Source organism: Phalangium opilio, unplaced genomic scaffold, assembly GCF_054372755.1.
Source record: "Phalangium opilio isolate 3A_F unplaced genomic scaffold, DU_Popi_V2 ptg000540l_1, whole genome shotgun sequence".
Taxonomy (NCBI): domain Eukaryota; kingdom Metazoa; phylum Arthropoda; class Arachnida; order Opiliones; family Phalangiidae; genus Phalangium; species Phalangium opilio.
In genome coordinates, this window is record NW_028324244.1 from 473636 (window position 1) to 495204 (window position 21569).

Sequence of the window (21569 nt, forward strand, 5' to 3'; positions counted from 1 at the left end):
ACACAACACCGCTCGTGGTGGCGCAAATTGAATGGATAAGTCCTGATTCGAATTATACAAGAAACCGAGGGAAAAGACACCCAAGATATTAAACTCGGTAATCTTAAATATTCCACGGAATTTTCAGCTGATTACTTTACCCCTCGCGAGAGAGAGAGACTCGTTTAGAGACAGGAAGTAATTACTTACATGATTTGTCCGTTTCTTTGGGAAATCCTTTCCATCTTGAGGGTTAGGAGTTGGCAATCCTCATCATCGTCAAGTTTGCGAAGGCGCAATTTGGGTAATTCAGTCGGAACTACAAGAGGAAGCGAAGAAACGAAAGGGAACATAAAAGAGGGTTAAAATCTTTTCTGTCTCGTACGTTAATTGGAAAACAGTAAAGTCTGCCCGGAATTACGGCGGGATTATTAGATTAATCTTATAACCAAGGGCAGACGTAATTATAGAAAAGAATCTGCTTGGTTTCTGGCATAGTTAATAAACGTTGATTCAATATTCATCGGCCAATTAAATAAATTATTTCTTAGAAAACTAAATATATTAAAACGATAAAATCATAAGATATGTTGCATAAGTTTGTCACTGGTAACTTAGAAACTGGAGCTTGTAATTTTGAAGTGATTGAAGTAGGGCATAGATTCGAGGTAAAGCGACGCCTGGTGAGGCGCAGTCAAGAGCTTAGTACAGACTAAATAATAATAAGATGGAAGTCCTGCAAAATTAACCGAGTGTAGTACTCAATTCTCGCTTGTCGTTCTGCTAGAACTAGCTCAAGCTGTAAGTCTCTAGCATTACGAAGTATAGGTAGTGTCATACTTATGATAGGAACATATCACTTAAAAACTTATGGCAAAACTAAAGGCAGCCATATGATTTTCTTTTTGTCACCCAAAATTTTGGGGTATCATTAACCGATATTATTATACAATCGCAAGACTAACGCTGACAAATTTTTTTTTCTTTCATTCCAATAGAGTTCTTATCAATGTTTAATGTTTCGTAAAATTAAAATTTCTGCTTAATTAAACTCAACCCTTTTGAATAATAACAAAAAAAGGAAAGAAAAAGAGGGCCATCAAAAGCAATTTTCAAAGTAATTTAAAAAAGAAATGACAATATATTCTTAAAAACCTTAGTCTTAAAAAAAGGAGTTAGAGCTTGGGGTAGATTCGATGTTTGAAAAGAAATAAAAAAAGATAAGAAAGTTCTGGTATTTTTTCTTTAAGAAGAATCTTACCAGCGGGTGGAGAGGAACACATGGAATTAGTGGTAATGTTACTCATGGGACCACAACCAGATTTATTGATGGTACAGATGCGAACGACGTAGTGAGTATTAGGTTTAATGGTTCCTTTATAAGTTAAGTTCTCTTTGTGAACCACGTGAGAGTCGAAGAAATGCTCCGTTATCATTTTGCCATCTTGATTACGGTATTGAGCTTGACCTTCAACCGATACCTGCAAGGGTTAAATAAAATACGTAATAGTTTAAACAACTTGTATACTGTAGCATTTAATATAAATCGCTGTATTAATTAAATATGATTTCTGTTATCTATATAGATATTTCCATAACCAGGAATTCATACAGCTACTAGGAATCATCGTGTGCCCATTTTCTAACTGTACATGAAAGCTCTTGGTCTAACTCGAAAGAGGACAGTATTATCTTACACACACTTATATACATTCCCCTTAGCGTCTAAAGTTCCGACTTTGACTCTGATTTCACCCGAAATTACTATTTAACACCATTGCTTCTAATTTTCTCGCAATCTAGATCTAAGTAACGTAGGTCCATGGTAAGAAATAAATGTTCCTCCGCCTTCGCTAATACGTAAGCTCAGGAAATAATGATAATTCTTCTAGGGCCGGGATCTCGGACAAAGAATTTAAACCTAGAAAGAGCCCTATAGTAGACTGTTCCGATTTTGAAGATGGTTTAGAAGAGAGAGAATCACTAGATGGTTCTAAGAGGAAGAATGGGACGTACACCTCGCGCTCGGGAGGAGAAAATCGAGTCGGATTCGCTTGGCAGCTCACGCTCTCCGTCCCAGGAAGATTGAAGTTAACAGTAAGCTATTAGCGGGAGTTACTCCGCTTCAAATTTGCGCTAAAAGGTCTCGGCCGACTAAACCAAGGCTCGCCTAAGTCCCTTAGAGTCTAATACTGATAGAATTTACCACATTTCCCCCATGAATATTAAGTTAACGGTTGCCCAATAATAACAGAGATCTGATTTTATGATGCGAGCAAAAATTAGCTATGTTTTGGCTACACGGAGTCTCCCCGAGAAGCCTGTCATGAAACCGGATGTAACGTTGTCTGGTCTAGGTAATACGATGCCAGTTCATTATTCACGAGATAAATGATTAAACGCCAGCAAGTACTAGGCTGCTCTGAAGCGTAATTTGCATTCATATCCATTACTCGGAAAGAGGCGCTCACCGAAAAGGGAACTTAATGGAAAATGACTAGTACACATTACACTGGGAAATCAAAGTCAATTGAAACCACCAGCGAAGGCTTAGACACCCTTACAAATTCCTTCTCCCAGTGCGAAACAACAATGGGCCGTAAATATATGTTTACTCCTTTTCACCGAGCCGTGGCCTCGTCGTCCAAGGAAATATCTACAAACCGCCTTTTTCAGCAAAAACATTACGAGTACTGTTACACTGAGGCCCCGGTTTCCTTCTCGCGCCAAGAAACCCTTTGAGAGATATCCGACGTTACAAATTTGGTACAACCAAAATTCAAAAGTTTTTCTTTTGGTTTTCAGCTTATATTATGTAAAAGAGGGCAACTGTACCGGCAGCTTTTACAAGGGATCTGATATTTCTCATGGTTCCCTCGAGTCCAAGCATGGAGTTCTAATAATACAGCAGACTAGCGATTTTAATATTTTTCGTGTTTTGATACTTTGGGAAAAGTTTTAAAACATTCACTAATTGGCTAATAATGAGACCCCTTCCGCCCGCCCAACCCCTCCGCGATTTTGGCGGTTGGTTTGGGAAGTAAGCAGAAATATTATTATTACACCATAAGTTTATAAGATACGTTGGCCATAAGTTTGTCACTGATTACAAACTGGAGCTTGTCATGAAGTGAGTGAGGTAGGTCATAGATTCGAGGTAAAGCTGTCAAAGGCTTAGTGCAGACTAAATAGGAAGATGGACTTCAAAACTAACCAAGTGTAGGCCTAGTACTTCAATTCTCGCTTGTCGTTCTTCTAGAACGAGCTCGAGCTGTAAGTCTCTCAGTAGCATTACGAAGTATAGGTACTAGTGTCATACTTATGGAGTGAACATATCTTATAAACTTATGTTATACAAGGGGAAATTTGGTTATACGAAAAGCGTTAGAGAATATTCAATTACTAATTTTTGGTAGTCCTAGTTTTCCCCCGAAAATATTTTTGGAACTTAGCTTAAAACTTGGGGATTTTATAGTTTACCATAATTAAGCTAAATTGATTTTGATAACCTAAGGCTTTTAAAAACTTTATAATTACCCTAAGGTGATGTTATATACAGGGTGTTTTTGAAAGGTCTGTCAAACATTTACGGAGGATGTCCTTCTTTGTACGATTTTGAGTAAAAGACCCAAAACTAACTCGAAAACAGTGGCCCTAAGGGCAAAATCTCGCGGAACATTTTCAACTCTAAATCACCCTAAGAACATGATCGTCCATAATTTCTAACTGACCTTTCAGATACACCCTGTATAGCGTCAATAAATTAATATTTAAAATACATCCTTTACAGCTCTCACATCGACGGAATAAGTTAGGTTTAATACAAAATTCATCGCTAAAAGATGAAAACATTATTTACTTAGAAGCGAGTAAAACATAAATATTGATGAAAAGCGGATAGGAGAGAAAAAAACCGTTCCTGGAGATATTTATGATTACCAACATTCTACAGGGCAAGTTTTCTCGCGAAGGCTAGATATAAAACAGATATTCCAAAGACATCCGTACTGTCTTGTAGATACCAGAAACCTGTAGGAACGTTACTTGGTACCCTACGGTTGCCATGGTAGCACGGAAATTAAGTTTCCTTTGACATAATGCAGAACATTCGCTAAGCCTAACTCCCAATTGTTTCTTAGAATGTAGAGTGTGGAGGAGGAGGAAGGAAGGAACAAATCCATCCACCAATAGAAAAAGAGACAATTATCCTTCAGGGATGTTACTGGAAGAATAGTAGTCTAAATCATCTAACAGTGGATTCAAATGTGTTATGAAATAAAAGAAAAAAAAGAGACTAAATTGCTTTCAGAGTAACTTTCCGAATAAAAAAAATAACCCCCTAGTGTTCGCGTTGTATAGGTTAATGAAGAGAAAGCGGGGAACGAAAAATATCCCCTCTAGTTCGTAATGTATTAAGGGTGACCCTGGAAGCCTTTCTATTCATTACAAAATACGTGAACATGGGAAATTCCAAGCGATATAGAAATTGGATTTTTTTCCTTCTAAATTCCCTCATTTGCATATTTATGATTCGCCGAGTCTAAAAGTTGAGTTTTTGTACGTAGAAAGATAGCCTAGTATATATACGATTTCTTTTAGCAGCAATGGTTACAAATTAAATTACTATGGAAGATGAGTTACGTTGAGGTATAGTAGAGAGGAAAAAACAGTTAACATTTTTTCTCGTCTCAGATAATTAAATATTTGGTAATAATCAGATGGAAAAATTCCCCTATTATAAATGTATATTGTTTATTTTTGGGGGGGGGGGGGGTTCAACTTACGTTATAATTTTGGATGGTTCCTCTGGGTGATTTAGGAATATCCCAATGAACGACTATATGGTGAATGTTTCGAGCCGGATCGTAGTAACATTTTAATTCCACGTTTTCAGGAGGGTCAGGAACTGGAAAACAAAACAAAAACAATGTTCGAAATTAATTATTTGTTTATCTTAATTGCAACGTATCTTGTAATTATTAGGATTAAATATATTAATGATAGATATCATGTCGCTCGGTTTGTGTACAATAACAATACGATTAGCCCTAAAAATTAGGCCTAACACTTACCCTAAATATTATGCCTAAGTTTTAGGATAGAAAACAAGGTTTAGTTTCCTAAAAACATAAAATAAAAATGGGTTCTGTTTACATTAGGGCTAAATATTAAGCCTGGTAATACAGAATTTCAGATTCAATTTTGCAATCCATCTCAAAAGTTAGTTTCGAAACTAAAAAAAAAAAGCCGAAATCCATTCCCCAGTGTTTATCCTTTCACAGATAAACCGCATCACCTATATAGGCGAAACGCGAAAACTTTTCATCTTAGGCCTAGTTTCAGCAGAACGGTGTTAGAAAAAAAAATAAATGGAAAATGTTATATTCCCATTCGCCATAATACTAAAAAAAAGTAACTTTAAGAACCTCGGCAAGATCAACTGTATCAAAAAATGAGTAACATACTATAACGAAATGAAGAAAAAGAAAGAAAAACGTATTGAAAACTAGGGTTAGCAGTAGAAAAATCAAACAACATCTTAGAAGGAAAAATATTTTTCAAGAGAGTGGTACTAGAGATATAGAGAAAGAGAAAAGTTTTCTTCGTTGTTAAGCCTAACTCCACGGCTTTGAAAACGAAACAGAGCGTGTCTAGTCAATTCCCAAGTTGGGAATAAAAAGTGTTTCTGTATAAGGCGCTGTACTGGAAAGAAGCCCTACCCAAGAAAGAAAGAAACAAGTCAAACACCCGGGAATCAGAGAATAAGACTCTAAAGGCTACGGACAGAGAGTCCCATCCTTAAATTCCACCACCAAAACCTACCGCATCTGCTTAGATTTACCCAATTTAAAATCCACAATATCCCGCCTTTGTTCTCAGTATTTTCTCGCGGTTAAAACACTCGGTAGTACTTCTTCAATATCCGTAAACCGATGGAGGGTCCCGGCGCTTCCTAACACACACACACACACACACACACATAAGCGCAACCCCTTTTTCTTTTATTTAGTATTTTAGTTTCTCCATTGAGACAACTTTTCTTTATCTTTTAGGGGAATTGAGAAACTGTTAATACCGTCGAATGGGCGTTGAGGATTTTTTTGCGCGCCGTAGAAAATCACTGGGCGAGAAGATACGAGAGAGGCTGGCTAACTTGGAAAAGAAAAAAAAAGAAGAAGAGAAAAGATGGGGATGGATGGGACCGTTGGAGATACACTACAGAGAGCGAGTTATGATCTAAAACGAGCTCCAAACTATCCCATAAGAAACGGGAGATTTCGAGTTGGACGGCTAATGACCTTTAAAGGAAAGAAAAAAAACCCGAGTTTTCTTTTACAATGACCCTTTGCAGTGGTACTTTCTACAAATCATCTCTTAAGGGAATGTGTTAAGCCTCGGTTTCAAAGTAGACCTAAATTCAATAACGATAATTGGAGAAGAGAAGTGTCCTGTTAGAAATTAGGCTTAATTACTTCACAATAGACACTGCGTAAATTTAATAGGCCTAAGGAATGTTCGAAGTTAGGCCCATGTCCTGACATTTAAGGAATGTTCGAAGTTAGGCCTATGAAATTACATTTAATGCCAAGGTTTAATAGGCTTAAGTAATGTTCAAAATTAGGCCTATGAAATTGTAGTTAATGCCAAGGTTTAATAGGCCTAAATAATGTTCGAAATTAGGCCTATGCCTTGACAGTTAATGCCAAGATTTAATAGGCCCATGGTCCTACATTATTAAGCCTTTTTACTTTGAACCTCCCATATAGATAAGCCTAATCGTGAAAAATAGACCTGCAAGGGTATAAGGATTGTAATCTAAATGACTAACTCGTTCAAATACCTCAACACAAGATATCTAAATGAAAATAAATTGGATAAAATTTTCAATTTCAAGTCGTAGAGCGTAATAAAAAGTACATTAGGCGTGCACCTTAATATCTTTTTACAGGTACAAGTCTGCTTGCTGCTAGGCCTAGTTCATGAAATATATTACAAGAAAATTTTCATTTTGCACGGTTGGCGGTAATTTACTTGTATATCTAAGGAAGGAAGCAGATGGAAGAAGGGTAAAAATCAGACGGAAATGAACAGGAGAAAAAAACCACCCGTTATATACAGGGTGTTTCTGAAAGGTTTGCTATGACCCCTTAATTAAATCACCAATAGAAGAACATACCCTTAATGTTTGACAGACCTTTTTAGACACACCCTGTATATACATTTCTTTAAGAAGTTTTTCTTCTCAGAAAAAAAGTCAAGTCGAGCTATCTCTCTCACGGGTCATAACGTCCTGGGAAAACCAGGTAAAGGTGTACTAGTATCTATAAAGAAATAACCCACCCTATAACGTAATCACTAGTTTATTTATAGCGGGGTCTCATGGAAACGAACAAAACTCACTCGATGTTAGGACTAACTCTATATATGGTTCTCCAGCGTATTTTGAAAGCGTCACTAAGACACGAAGAAACAAGATAGCGGCGCGTGCATTATTAAATCCGGCACCGAGGATGGCGGAATGAAAATAATAAAAAATTCACATTGGAACCCTGCTTCTTGAAGATATGTTTTTACTTTTCTTCTTTTGCATTTACAATTTAATTAGGCGTGGCCTGACAATATGTATAAAAATGACACATGACAGGGCCTCGTTGTACAACGTAGTTAATTGCAGCCAAGTGTTTCTTTCCACAGAATATTATTTGTCTTTGAAAATAATTTATTTCGGCTGTCGAAGTTTCAAAAAATAAAAATAGGATTTCGTTTTTCAGTCTGCCTCTCCCAAGGGAGGTATCCATAGCAACGAGTCTTTCTTAAATAGCGCGAGAATGGAGAAGTTTATTTTGGTGTCTATTTATCGACGTTTCGTCACGGAAGATAAGTTTACTAAGACCTAATTACAATAATCTACTTTCCCCTTTCACAATAATTAAGATGTCTAGGCGAGTATAAGGTGCCAGTAGATGAAGAGTTATTCCCAGAACGCGTTATCGTTTTACGACTAGACAAAGCGAGACCTAATTTACCCTAATTTGATTTCCCGACGTATCTATTCCCTACCTTGTCTGATGGGAAGCTGACGTTAGGCCTAAATTGGATTTGAAAGCTTTGAAAGTAAGGGAGGCGGTTTCAATTGACAATTACTGTCAACACAAGTTTATAAGATATGTTCTTACCATAAGTATGACACTACCTATACTTCGTAATGGTAGAGACTTACAGCTCGAGCTAGTTCTAGCAGAACGACAACCGAGAATTGAAGTACTATACACTCGGTTGGTTAGTTTTTCAGGACTTCCATCTAGGTCCTCTATTTAGCCTGCATTACTAAGCCTTTGACAGCGCCATAACCAGGCGTCTTCACATTACCTCAAATCTATGACCTACTTCATGACAAGCTCCAGTTTCCAAGTTACCAGTGACAAACTTATGGAGGAACATATCTTATGAACTTACGCTGTCATGTATAGGTGCGGAGAATATTGCGCGAGAAAATTTCGGGATCATCAATAGATTATTGGAGGTATTTAGACACATTCCTCGTTAACATCACTCTTCTTTGTGCTTATTCAACAAAATATATAAAACTTTAGGCAGGGCCGGCTTAAATAATGAACTTTAACCCCTAGATACCTCAAAGTTCAGTAACGCGTTCGTACCAAACTGAAAAGTCAACTCCGATTAATGATATCTCAGGCGGTAAAATTGAAAAAATGGGCTTCAAAGAATCGTTATGGTATACGGCTTTGAACTGAACTAACTTTTAAGTTTGATAATGTAGCTTTTAAAAAACTGTTAAGAAAAGAGAGTAGAGAGAGAGGATGGGGATGGGGGAGCAACTATTCTTCAAATTCTTGGGTGATGGGGATCGTTTAAAAAGACGAAGGAAGCGGTTATAAGGAGTGACGTCACATTTATCTCCAAGGTGGAAGAGAGTGATGAGGTCGAGGAGGCGTACGCTTAACGACCGAAAACCTTCCCCCCTCCCTCCACAAAATCCCCCTCCAAGTATAAATCTCCATTAAGAATTTTCACCCTATTCTTTACTCTAACCAAGCAGCTCCTTTGAATTGAGTGGATAATTTCAAGCGCGAATTTCTGGCAACCATGAGTGTTAGAAACCGTCCTTTCCCGCCTTTTCCCGTATTCGCCATTACCGCAGGTTTCATAACCCTTTCCCTCTTCTGCCCAGAGATTATTTTCCATCTTTAAGAAAGAAGCGGAGAAAGAAAGAAAGAACCCAAGTTTAGGTTAGGGGAAGAAAAAGCAATTGCAAAGGCTTAACGATTTTGGTAGAGTTTACACTAAAAGGATAGCAACCCAGCAGATATTTTTCCAATGGTATCTCAACACCGAGTTTAATTTAACTCTTACTGTACTCTCGCCTTGAAACGAATAACATAAAAAAGGCTCCTCGGTTTTATCCCGGAGCTTTCCCGTTTAAGTTTTAAAACCAGAAAATTAGGGGGTTTTGAAAATTAACTACCGCTATAGGCGAAGGAAGAGTTAGCCAAGCCGAGGATCGGAAAATGAGAGAGAGGTTGTCACCGGGTTCAAGTTTAAAAGGAAAGTTGAGGAAAATACCACGGGTTTATACCCAAGGCAAACGACATTTACGTGGGCGACTTAGATACAAAAATAGAAGACCAAGGCTTAGCCATTATCTACTCCTACACTTTAGTGAAGGAGTAAGAAAGTTTGTAGAGTTTTGGAAATGAGAGCTTCAGTAATGGGATCTACAGAGAGGAGTACAGCCAACTTAAGAAAACGTTGAGGATTTATTATTTAATAAAATAGTTGGGACTAAGGGCCTAGATCGTGAGAAGATGAAAGGATTATGGAACAATTTAAGGCAAATTTTAAGGAAGGAGTTATAGTTGCTGTATACACGCTACTATCTAAATTACAAATTGATATAAAAGAAAAACAGGAAAATGATTGGCATACTTTAGATTAATTGTATACAGGATTTTAAATATAGTGTAATTATAGAACCCATTAGTACAGTCTGTTCTATGGAACTCAATCTTCACTCGAAGACATTAGTAATTAAGTTTAGTCTGAATGGGCCTTTACGTTTAAAAACATGAAAACCACCGTTGTAAAACAAATTAATTCCTAGTAAAGATTTAGTATTAGTTTCTAGGCCAAGTTTCTTAGAGAGAAGTTGAAATATCTGTTCGTAAGACCTTATCTAACGCCAAGTTCTTCCCATAGCTAGAATATGCGAAACTTCGACATATCTACTAAGAACCAAGAAGAATGCGAGAAAAATATTTGAATAGAAAAAGAACAGGAAAAAGAAGAAGAAAAATATATTCAAATTCCATTTTTTAAATTTTTCTTCTCAAAAACACGAATAGTTGAGAGAGAGAGAGAGAGAGAGAGAGAGAGAGAGAAAGAGAGAGAGAGAAAGAGAGAGAGGAAAAAATAAGATAAGGGATTTGAGAGAGTTGAGAAGCAAAGAAACGTATAGAATAAGAAATGGAAGAGATTTTCTCAGATTTATTGACAATTATAAAGAAATTTCTCTCTAGCTGGAAAAGGGGTAGGATATATTTTTTCTTCAAAAGAATAAAATAAGGAAAATTGAAATGACTAGCCCGGGAAGTCCTTGGAGCGATCACCGCAAAATCGCTCACCACATTCCATCGTTAAGCGTTATATTTTATTTCATTTCAAAAGAATGGATGGTTCAGACATAAAATGTTTCCGCTATAATCTTTTTAGTTAAACCCAAAACTAAGTTTAATGTAAAGTGTTTAAACATTTTACATTAAGTAATTCTTTAAAAAATTACAACGGTAAAACGAATACCACTACTAACTTTACATTTTTGGGCAGACCATCCTGAAGTCTAACCAGAAATTTGAAATTTAAATTCAAACGAAAAGGATTTAGAAAATTAGTAACCTATTGACCTATTTTATGAACAAAGGCACAATCATTAAGCCTTGGATGCTAATTACTCAAATTTCCTAAAAATTTATTTGTATTTGGCAATCGATTGCTTTTCTAGTAGCGTTTCTTAGAATAACCTATTTCAAAATAAGAGCAACGAACGATTCAGGGTTAGGCTTAACAATTATAAGGAGTTCTATAGCAAACAATTCCCGGAAAAGCCAATCAAATCGGCTTGGGGATTGATAATTAAGGGTTGGGATTTTAACGACTCGGGAATCTTGCGTAAGGAAGAAGTAAGTTCATCGGTAAGTTTAATTTTACAATGGCGAGAGTGCACCAATGAGGCCTGGCCACTCAGGGAAAATGCTAATAACTACTAATTTAATTCTTCTAATTAAATCTTATCTATCAATGAGGGAAGGCTGTTAAACTCAAAATATGTACCCTTAGTCTCGCTATAAATTAAGTTATTCCAGTTTATGAAAATTAAATATTTCGGTGTATATACAAATATTCTAATCCTGTAAAGCATCTTTTCCGCGAACACGGACGCATTGCGGGTAAAGTAGTTCTACAGGCGTTGGGTACGAAATGCATTCTATCGTTTCAGCCTGGAAACACGCTTTCCCTTCGAACGAAAATTCAAGCGCTAAGAATGATAAGAACGTGTACAGGGTGTTCTTTGGGTGATTTCGAATCGAAAATGTAACTACTATAGTAATTACGCCACAAGGGACACCTTTCTTGAATTATGATTGGAGTATTTTATGGATTACCCCTTAAATTTAATTAAGAAAATGAAATAATATGATTGATTTCTAATTTAATTAAGGGGTCATAACTTGAAAACGGTGACCCTTAGGTCAAAAGGTCACAGAACATTTTCGACTCAAAATCGACCAAAGAACTCAACTAATAATTTTTAACAGACCTTCTCAGAAACAAGCCTGTATATATATTATTTTGCGGTTCAATTACATCATTCCTAAGCCTAATTACGATAAGAACTCGATTCCGAAGAGCTCTCTCTCACTCACTCTCTTTTTTGTCTATTTTGATGCTTTTATCCCGCGAAAATAGACTATGACGTCTAAAAAATAGAGGTTATGATAAAGAGATGCAGCCGATTTTTATTTTTTTTTTCTGAACTACTTTAAGGAAGATGGGTAGATTTTGAACAAAGTCTACGAAAAGATGAGGCAAAAGAAATTAAAATATTCCAAAAAAATAAAAAAAGGTAGTAGAGAGAATTGGGATAACGGGCGGCGAAAGGAAAATCTGTCAGTTTATTTTTCAAAACAGACTGGCTTTTCCCAGAAGATGATGGATGATATCGAACATGAAGAAAAAAAAACCCTACGTAAAAATAAAAAAACAGCAAAGTAGGCCTAGGCCTAGAAGAAGAGAAATAAAATAAAAACGTGCAGAGAAAAATCAAAATCTGGAAGCCGTTATTTTTTGGACGCGATATCTTTAAATATTAAGGCTTGTTGAGGGAAGAAAAAAGTCAATAAAGTAAAATCGATTTAAAATATATATTTAACGTCACCAAGGATTGCTTAAAATGATCTAGGAAGGTTCACTAAACCTTGGTGGTGCTGCAAAGCAAAGTTGAATATTGTCCTTATTTATTTAAAGTCAGATTGTGTCTGATAAGCCTGCCTTCCATAAATTAAGGAGTTGATGTCCTTTGTAAAATCTATCTCCATTTTGCCACAAGGGACACTGTTTTCAAGTTATATTTGGAGTAGCAGACTTATGCAGAAACACCATGTATAAGTGAAATTAGAATTATTTTCAAGATGATGGCAATTGCTACGCTATTAGTACGGTGTTTGTTAATATCAGAAGTAAGATGAGACTAGAAGTGAAGGGCTCTAGCATTGGTAGTAGATCCTGGCACTAATGAACAAACTTGAGGATTTTATGCCACCGCTTCCATCGCGCCTACACTTAAGAGAAAAAAATTGGTCGAGTTCCAAAAACATTTCCTACCCCCTTCCCCTCAACCTAAAGCCTCGGAACACGGACGAAGCGGGTGCTTGAATCTAGTTCGGCCGTCTACCGCCATGAGCGTCTCACGTTTTGGAGGGAAAATTCATAAAACCGCTACTAGAGGGCCAACCGTTGGTGTGTTATCAAGAATATTCACTTTCGCCGAGTGAAGAATTTGGTTAGCTCAGTACTTCTAGTCTCATCTCGCTTCTGTTAATATGAATTATTGGTGCGGAATGTGGGGTACAAGCTCATCATGAAAAAAAAAAAATACTTTGCCCAGTCGATAACAAATTATAAAGAAAAAAATAGACAGAGAGAAAAAAGCAACTAATTGGACACGGGAAGTCAAAGCAGACGGAAATCAATATAAGTTTGCCCTACACTACAGGATACATTCCTCTGTAAGACTCAAACATAATCGGGGCAAATTCGGAATGAAGTATGTCCTACACTAAGTAGTGGGCCTTTTTCTATATTGGTTGGGTACCACCCGTTTTTTTCTTTTTCTTATCGAGGAAAAGCTAGATTTGGCCAACAAATCTAGGGAAAGTCACCAAGGATAAATGGACTGCTTTTCCCCACCGTCCTACGACGCTAGCCCGCGTTTTGTCCCTTCTGCTAGTTCCTTGTTTTCCCCTACAGAATCTATCGGTTTCTTTCCTATAGCTACTTCCTTGTTACCTACGATTTCTTACGTTTCTCCTCATACATATGTATACAAAGCATTATTCTATTAGGCCTTGGCAACTCTCCCATGCCCAATTCTCATTGCGAATAGCGTCTGCTTTTACTAACATTATTCTTTATGGAAAAATCCGTATCCCTTTTCCTTCCATGACAAAAAAATAAATAAATAAATAAATAAAAACACGGAAGTAAATAAATGATAATAAAGCTATTGGTTTTTGACTTCGATTTCAAAGGAATCTTTCAAACCATGAATAAAACTTCAACATTAAAAACTTTCTCTACATAATTATAGACGAAAACTTTAACATAGCTGAAAAACAAAATGGTTTCATTTGGTTTACCAAGTCCCAGCATCTTCCATCCTCTTTCGATCCATCCCTATCCCAGGCCAGTCCCACTTCGATCGGCATAAGAAAGAAAAGACCAAAAATCTCTTCCTCATCCCTATGGCTTCATCGACTGCCAGAACGCATGCATACAGCATTCCCTCTTTACCCCGAGACTAAAACCCTTTTATCTTCGGACCACGACCTCTCTCGGCCATCGTTCAAAACGAGGAGGGCGGATACAGCTATGGAAATTTTTATTATTTTCAGATGGGATAGTAGAGTCCGTTTCATTCGGAGTTTACAATAAACAAGATAAGATTTTCTACGAGAGCTCGTAAACCCCGTTTGGCTTCGCAATGTACGGTAATCTCAAGTTGAACCGTCCTTACATTCGCAAATTCCGAGCAACAAGGCCCTAGTTTCATCCCTCATTCTCTTGCTCCTGGACCTCCCTCCCTCCCTCTCTCTCATCCGACCAAAAATTGATCCGCTTCCTCATACAGTCAAGAAAAAGAATTGCGAAAACATTTTTCCTTTACAATTTTCATCCTGTTCTGGCTACTGTTGCTGCTACCGCTATACATTATATATTTCAATAATAAAAGCTAAGCCTAACGTTGGAAAAGGATGTAACGAAAAGTCAGGAAAGTCGAATTAGCTTTCTTCTCAGCCTCTCTGCGGAGTTCCCCGCCATCTCGCTTTTGAATAACTGGTTGCTTGCAGTACAGAGAAAATGTTGAAATGAAATATGCAAAAATTTTAGAAGGGGCGCGAGCGGGAAGCTAGGTACCATCTCACGCGGTTACGGCTCTTAATTCAAAGGAAAATTTTAAATATTTAACGTCGGGGACTTTACCCGAGGAAGAATAAGAATTTTCAGTTCCGCGCACGAAGAAAATTAGAATACTATATCAGTTTACAATTTAAGTTAACTTACTTCGTTCTAAAAATTACTATCAGACCAATACGAATGTAAGAAACAGACAGACTTAGGCCTAATTCTTTCAGATTGTGTCAAAATTTCTCGTAAATAAAATTTTTTGTGTACTTACTTCCGTCGGCGGTGGAAGCTTCGGAAGAATCGGACCAATTTCCGCATCCGATAACGTTACAGGCTTGAACTTTGAAGGCGTATTGCTTGCCCGGGATGAGAGAAGTGAACAAGTACATGTGCTTGCTGCGAGTGGACGAGGGGGATTCCATAGTCTTGTTCTCGATGATCTGACCGTCTTTGGACAGTTGCACCGTGAAATGAGTGATGTTGGCCCCGTTGTCGTTTTCCGGTCGCAGCCACGCGAATAACAGCGTCTCGTTAGTGTACGCCAGCACGTGAACAGACGATACCCGTGGAGGTACTATTGACCAATGGGAGAGAAGAAGGTCAGCGTGCGGACAGTATTTCTAACGAATGGTAAAAGTTAATTAAACCAATTGACTTACCATCCGCGGGCATGGTCAAGTTCATGGTCTCCCATCTTCCTTGTCCGGCGTCGCTGACGGCGGCTAACTGGAAGCTGTAAGTGACCGCGGGCGCCAAGTACCGTATCGTGTAAGTGGTAACGTTGGGCGGGATCTTATCATCCACGTCCAACCAATCAGCGCCCGAACTAAAATTTTTGACTTGTAAATGAAATCTCTTCAGGGGCAAGGTTCCTTGATGACGTATACGCCAGCGTAAAAAAGCAGTTCGCGAATCTTGAGCCTCGACAGAATCCAAACTGACCTCGGGTGGTTCTAATAAAAAATAAATAAATAAAAACAATTTGAGTTGCGGCCTAAACTTGAAACTCTAGCTCAATTGGTGTAGGAATAAAGAAAATAAGTTTGAAGCTTACCTAATACGAGCAACTCCTGAACGGCATAAGAGGGGTTCATACTGTATTTGTGAGAGCCGACGCACTTGTAGGTGCCGTTATCGGATCCCAGAACTCCCTCGATAATGAGTGACGTCACCAAACTTACATCGCTAACGATGGTGGTTTCGATACGTAAACTATTAACCGCCGGGTTCGCGGTATCAAGACTATCGTTTAGATTATCGTTTTCTTTAACAACACCGACTTCGGCCGCGCCGCTGGTCAAAGCGGCTGGCGTCCCAATTTCGTCTAGGACAGGGGCCGAATCCTCTTCTTCGGGTGATGACGCTAAAGCGGTGGTCGTTTCGGTCGCCGGAATACCTTCCTCGGCTTCGAGACTTCCGGTCGTCGTCGTCGGGGTACCGGTAGTTGTGACTGGCGGAGAAGTGGCAGCCGCTGTAATGTCCTCGTCCGTCTGCGGAGACGGCGAGAAGGTGCTCGAGGGATTGACGTCCGTCAAAAAAGTGACGTTAGTCAAATTTCCCGCTCGTGACTGAGCTACCGTGAGATTGGTAGCTGGTGGCTTGATCTCCTGTCCGTCTTTTTCCCAATGGACGGTTGCTAAAGGATACGAGGTGACCAGGCATGTCAGGTTGACCCTCTGTCCAGGATCGACGGCTGTGACGTTCTCCTCGACTTCGATACGAACCGGTACTGAAATTAAATAAAGAAGAAGAAAGGTTAAGATTTCGAATAATTCACTTCAATTAAATTAAATTAAATTAATTTTGCTAGAAAATAAATGTCAATCCTGGCTGGCTATGATAAATTTAAACTTTTCTCTTGGTATGGCATTAGGGAAAGCCAGGAAGGAGGAATGACGTATACGCATTGGTAGAGAAAGGATTAAAACTAATTCCACAAACGTTAGTGTAACAGCGGAGTTAAAATCAAGGGTGATTATAAATAATGACTCCTTTATAAGACGAACCAATAGAAATCTTCGAGTAATTCTAGCAACTTGGTCCCCTCCTCCACCAACGCACTTTAAACTTAATTGTATTCCTCAATATTCCATATACACATTAATTAAATTAAAGTCTCTTCGGGTTTCTATATTATATAATCTTAAAGGTTTCGAAGTTTTCCTCGATTAACCCTTAAAACTTGGACGTCATAATTAATTTAGACAGGTGTTACCGCCATAGAAGTATACGGCAAAATATATATGGCAAGCTCATCCTTTTACTTTACCCTCCATCTCAATCTTCGGTAAATTTCAAGAGTAAAACTATATATTGATTAAAATTTTCCCTCCTTAGCAGCAGCAGAGAGAGAGAGAGTATTTCATTTCCTAACCCGATTTAATATCAACTTCGGTTTAAAAGGGGTTGAAAACTTGAAGGAGGAACGAAAATTTAGGGTGGGGGAAGCCTAGAATGAGTGAGACTACACTGTCTTTAATACACCACGCTTCGCATACATGGGAAAATTTTAAAACGTGACGTGTGGAATGCGAGAGAGAACCTATATACTTCACTCTGAAAGCAAGGCTACAACCATTTCATTTTCGTTGCCATGACAATTAGATGATCTAATGGATTTGAGAGGGGGGGGTTGCATTCGTAAAATTTTAATAGGAAATTCCGTTATGCTATAAACCGGATAAACATATTTTCATTTCGTTCCCGAGATAAGTGTATCATTTTATATTAAATTGAGTTACTTTTATTATTATTATCAACGACAAATTTAAATTTAATTCAATTTTTAAATTTATCCTTAAAATATAAACAGAATTATAAATGATAATAAAAAAATGCAGAATAGAATCAACTAAGATTCTAGGGTTTTTAAAACTGTCTTCTAATTCGGGTTAAATGTCAAAAAAGAAATATATTAAACCGTATTTATCGTGGAAATAAAGGTCTACAATTAAAACTTTCGAATCGTAACTAAATACGATCTTTTAATTACTTTAATTCATCCTGAAAGGTCTAAAATTACATCCTTTCTAAATTTAGCTATATCTTTTCATTTGAAATTGAGACCTCGCTAGCTTAGAAAAGTAAGAAAACCATGCACACAGTGTCGTTTTCCTGCTTAAGGAATAGCAAACAAAGAAAACATCCTTAATTAGAAGAAAAGGATGTGGGGGAAAATTCTTGGCCAACAAACGATAATATATATATTCACTTACAAAAGTCGTACGTACCAAAATAAAACCGTAGAAAAACAACAAAGAAAAGACACATACTGAACGGAGCTAAGACCAAGTTTGTCCACGTTAATAAAGCGAATGTGTACAAACCGTACTTTGTTTTAGGGGGGGGGGAGAAGAAAGCGTAAAATATTTGTAGTATCATAAGTTTATAAGTGATATGTTCCTACCATAAGTATGACAATACCCATACTTCGTAATGCTACTGAGAGACTTACAGCTCGAGATAACTAGTTCTAGCAGAACGACATAACGACAAGCGAGAATAGAGCTATCACAGAACCCTTATTGTGACGTCACCCATGCTATTTGCCCATAGAACCAAAGCGGTACCAAACATGGCCGCCCACTGCCAAAGCTAAGCCTATGACGTTTTACCTAGGCACTGACGTCACAGCTGAGATAGCTCTATTGAGTACTACACTCGGTGGTTAGTTTTGCAGGACTTCCATCTAGGTCCTATTTAGTCTGCATTACTAAGCCTTTGACAGCACCAAAAACCAGGCCTCCCTCGCTTTACCTCGAATCTATGACCTACCTCACTCACTTCATGACAAGCTCCAGTTTCTAAGTTACCAGTGACAAACTTATTATGGAACATATCTTATAAACTTATGGTAGTATAAACAATCTCTACTAATTCGACGCGGATGAGTGGACGTACAACAGAAACAGAAGAGAAATCGGAACAATAAAAGGGGACAGAGCTGAGTTTGTTCAACATATTTGAGGCAACAAAGTCAATTGGGGGGAAGCGGATAAACGCTTATAGGAATATCCCCAATTCCGGCTGGACATAATAAACTAACGTTAGTTCGTTTTCAACGGATTTCGGGTCAGATTCAGTCAGAAGGGATGCAGAAACCCAAGCCAAGCCAAGAGAAGGCCCTTTCTAGCAATTTTTCCCGCCAAGCCTCCAACCCTATCTGGACACAAAGGCGCTGAAAACGCGCGCGCTCAAGGGGTTGAACCAAAATAGTACAGGGGCTGCGGCGAGTAGAAGCTTTTGATTCATTTCTAGAATGGAAGGAACAATAAGGAAAAGAGAGAGAGAGAGAAAACGTAGTAATTCGAGAAAAGCCATAAGCCTCGGTTTCCACTCTAGCCCCCCCCCCTTTTACGCTCAATACTATAGGGACTAGGGTGTACAAAAATGGGAGAAATAATTTAGCGAGAAGCTTCTGACAATTCTTTGTTTCTTTTTAGGGGGTTAGGCTTAACAATAAATGTGTGGGCGCACATATATCGTGAAATTAGAAAAAGACATTGAGTTGTCAAACTTAAGATCTTCATTTCTAGGGCTCTCAATTTCATTCCCATGAAAATTATTTAATGAACTTAACAATAAATGTGTGGGTGCACATATATCGTGAAATTAGAAAAAGACATTGAGTTGTCAAACTTAAGGTCTTCATTTCTAGGCTCTCAATTTCATTCCCATGAAAATTATTTAATGAACTATACGAAAAAAGATGAATTAATTCAATTTAGGAATGCAATTTTCGTTTAGACTAAGAGGATTGACACAATTTACACCAGGAGGTCTGGATACTTGACGGATGAAGTACAGTATCAAGTAGCCTCGCTTCGAGGATCGAAATGGTATTAATCCTCCATGATACTGAAAACTGTGTATTTCAATTTTCACCCTATTTTAATTTTCAAATTCAAAGCGGAAGGGCGGTTTATAAGGGGGCTTAAAACTGAGCAGTTTTGAAGACTCGTTCTTTATAGATATTATCATAAGTTCATAAGATATGTTCTATAAGTTTGACACTGGTAACTTAGAAACTGGAGCTTGTCATGAAGTGAATGAGGTAGGTCATAGATTCGAGGTAAAGCGACGCCTGGTTTTGGCGCTGTCAAAGGCTTAGTAATGCAGACTGAATAGGAATGTGGAAGTCCTGCAAAAGTAACCACCGAGTGTAGTACTTCAATTCTCGCTTGTCGTTCTACTAGAACTAGCTCGAGCTGTAAGTCTCTCAGTAGAATTACGAACGTGTATAGGTAGTGTCATACTTATGGTAGGAACATATCACTTATAAACTTAGGCTATTATCAAAACTCATTAAGAGAAGTTGAATTAATAGAATTTCCGTCATTTACTTTTAAAACGCAAATCCTCTGGCAAACATTCATCAAAACATGCCGCCGCTCCGAGTTTTACGCGATTAAATACTTCTCGAGTACTTTTCCACGAAAGTCATCTCCCCGCGTTTTAAAAGTCACAGCGGACGGTATAAATTGAAAGAGCTAGAAATTGGGTTACGCTAATTAAAGGAATTCATCCTTAATTGAAGGAGTATCACTTACGAAAAAGGGGGTATAAAATCCTGAGAAAGAATTCGCGCTCGCTTTTGCTTTTACTGATTTCTATAGTTTCATTTATTTCTAACAGCAGCTAAGACTTGGTCCCCGAAATCTAATTTACACTTTTTAAATGGTAATTACGTAGAAAATTACCGCTTAATCTGTCGTACATCCCGCGCAAAATTATCATGACTTCGGGAACTTTAAAACTCAATCTCCTCATTCCGAGAGAAACGGTTAAAGGGTTAATTTCACTTCGCAGAGTTCTTTTCACATTTGTTGAAAACAATTACTCTCTAAGTCCGCGTGTTTTTAGAGTGGCAAGAAAATTAAAGGGTACACGCTACATAAGTTACCTTTTATCAAGAAGTGATATCTAATTTATTAGGGAGAAGGTATAAGATGCCTAAGTATTCGCGCGCCAAAGTCCCAGTCCCCCTTTCAAAATACAAGGGGGTACGTAAAAGGTGGCCGGGCTATTTCGCCTCTCCTCAGTCGGGAAAATACGTAATTTTTTTCTCATTCGCGTCGCGCTGACGTGAACGAGTTTTCAAGAACCAATGAGATGCTGGTTGTAATTTAATTAACTCCGTACCTACGTTTGGACTGGAGATAAAGCTAGAAATGTGGCGAATTTATACCTTCTCCCTAATAAACTAGATATCACTTCTTGCTTTCATAAAACAAATGGTTCAATAATTATTGAAATACAACCTATTAAAAAGCGGATCGAACACCTTATAACATTAAATATTCTTGAATTATCAAAATAAATTCTTTAAATAAACCTTTTGGATCCCAGCAAGTCATCACTCTATTGGTAAAAACACCCCCTGATTTTCTTTACAGCCTAGCGACTTTAGGCATTAATCTAAAAAGACAAAAAGCCGATGGTCCTCGCCTAGGTATCAGTCTTCGAAATAAAAAAAAGGACCTAAAAAGTCAACGAATTTCCTGGAATCCAGTATAGTATTTTCCAAGGGGATGGTATACCTAGCTATAGTCTAACTTGATATATATATATCGGGTTAGGAAGATAACCTTAGGTCACCAAAGTATAAATCAGGTCCTTCTTGGGTCTTTGTACTTCCTACTAAAGAGGTACAGTACCATTGTTTTTTAGGGAATCACGTTGACAGTACGTGCTAAAAAACCCAACTCATTTTTAAAACGGAAAATCCCTACTATTTGGAAAGGAAAACTAACTCAAAGGAAACAAGGAAAGTTTGGCAAGAAATATATAACAATTGAAATAATGCATTTAATTTCCTTAATGTTATTAATCACCCATTTTCAAACACGTTCTTTTTAAGCCTTTGTTTTTGAATTTTTTTGAAATTT

The 21569-nt window shown here is 37.7% G+C and overlaps 1 protein-coding gene across 6 annotated transcripts in view; it reads right to left on the reverse strand.

The window, feature by feature from the left end:
• The window catches only part of LOC149588522 (tyrosine-protein phosphatase 69D-like), a 318777-nt gene that overhangs the window by 5865 nt on the left and 291343 nt on the right, over window positions 1–21569 (reverse strand). For all 6 annotated transcript variants that reach the window (XR_016379951.1, XM_089862436.1, XM_089862435.1 and 3 more), the window contains 6 exons: window positions 15737–16411; window positions 15342–15635; window positions 14954–15256; window positions 4764–4885; window positions 1241–1460; window positions 190–298 (listed from right to left, as the gene is read on the reverse strand). Coding sequence is in view for 5 of the 6 variants with exons in the window: in XM_089862436.1 (XP_089718562.1) it covers window positions 190–298; window positions 1241–1460; window positions 4764–4885; window positions 14954–15256; window positions 15342–15635; window positions 15737–16411 (1723 nt within the window). In the remaining variant the exon portion in view is untranslated. The remainder of the gene's footprint in view (window positions 1–189; window positions 299–1240; window positions 1461–4763; window positions 4886–14953; window positions 15257–15341; window positions 15636–15736; window positions 16412–21569) is intronic.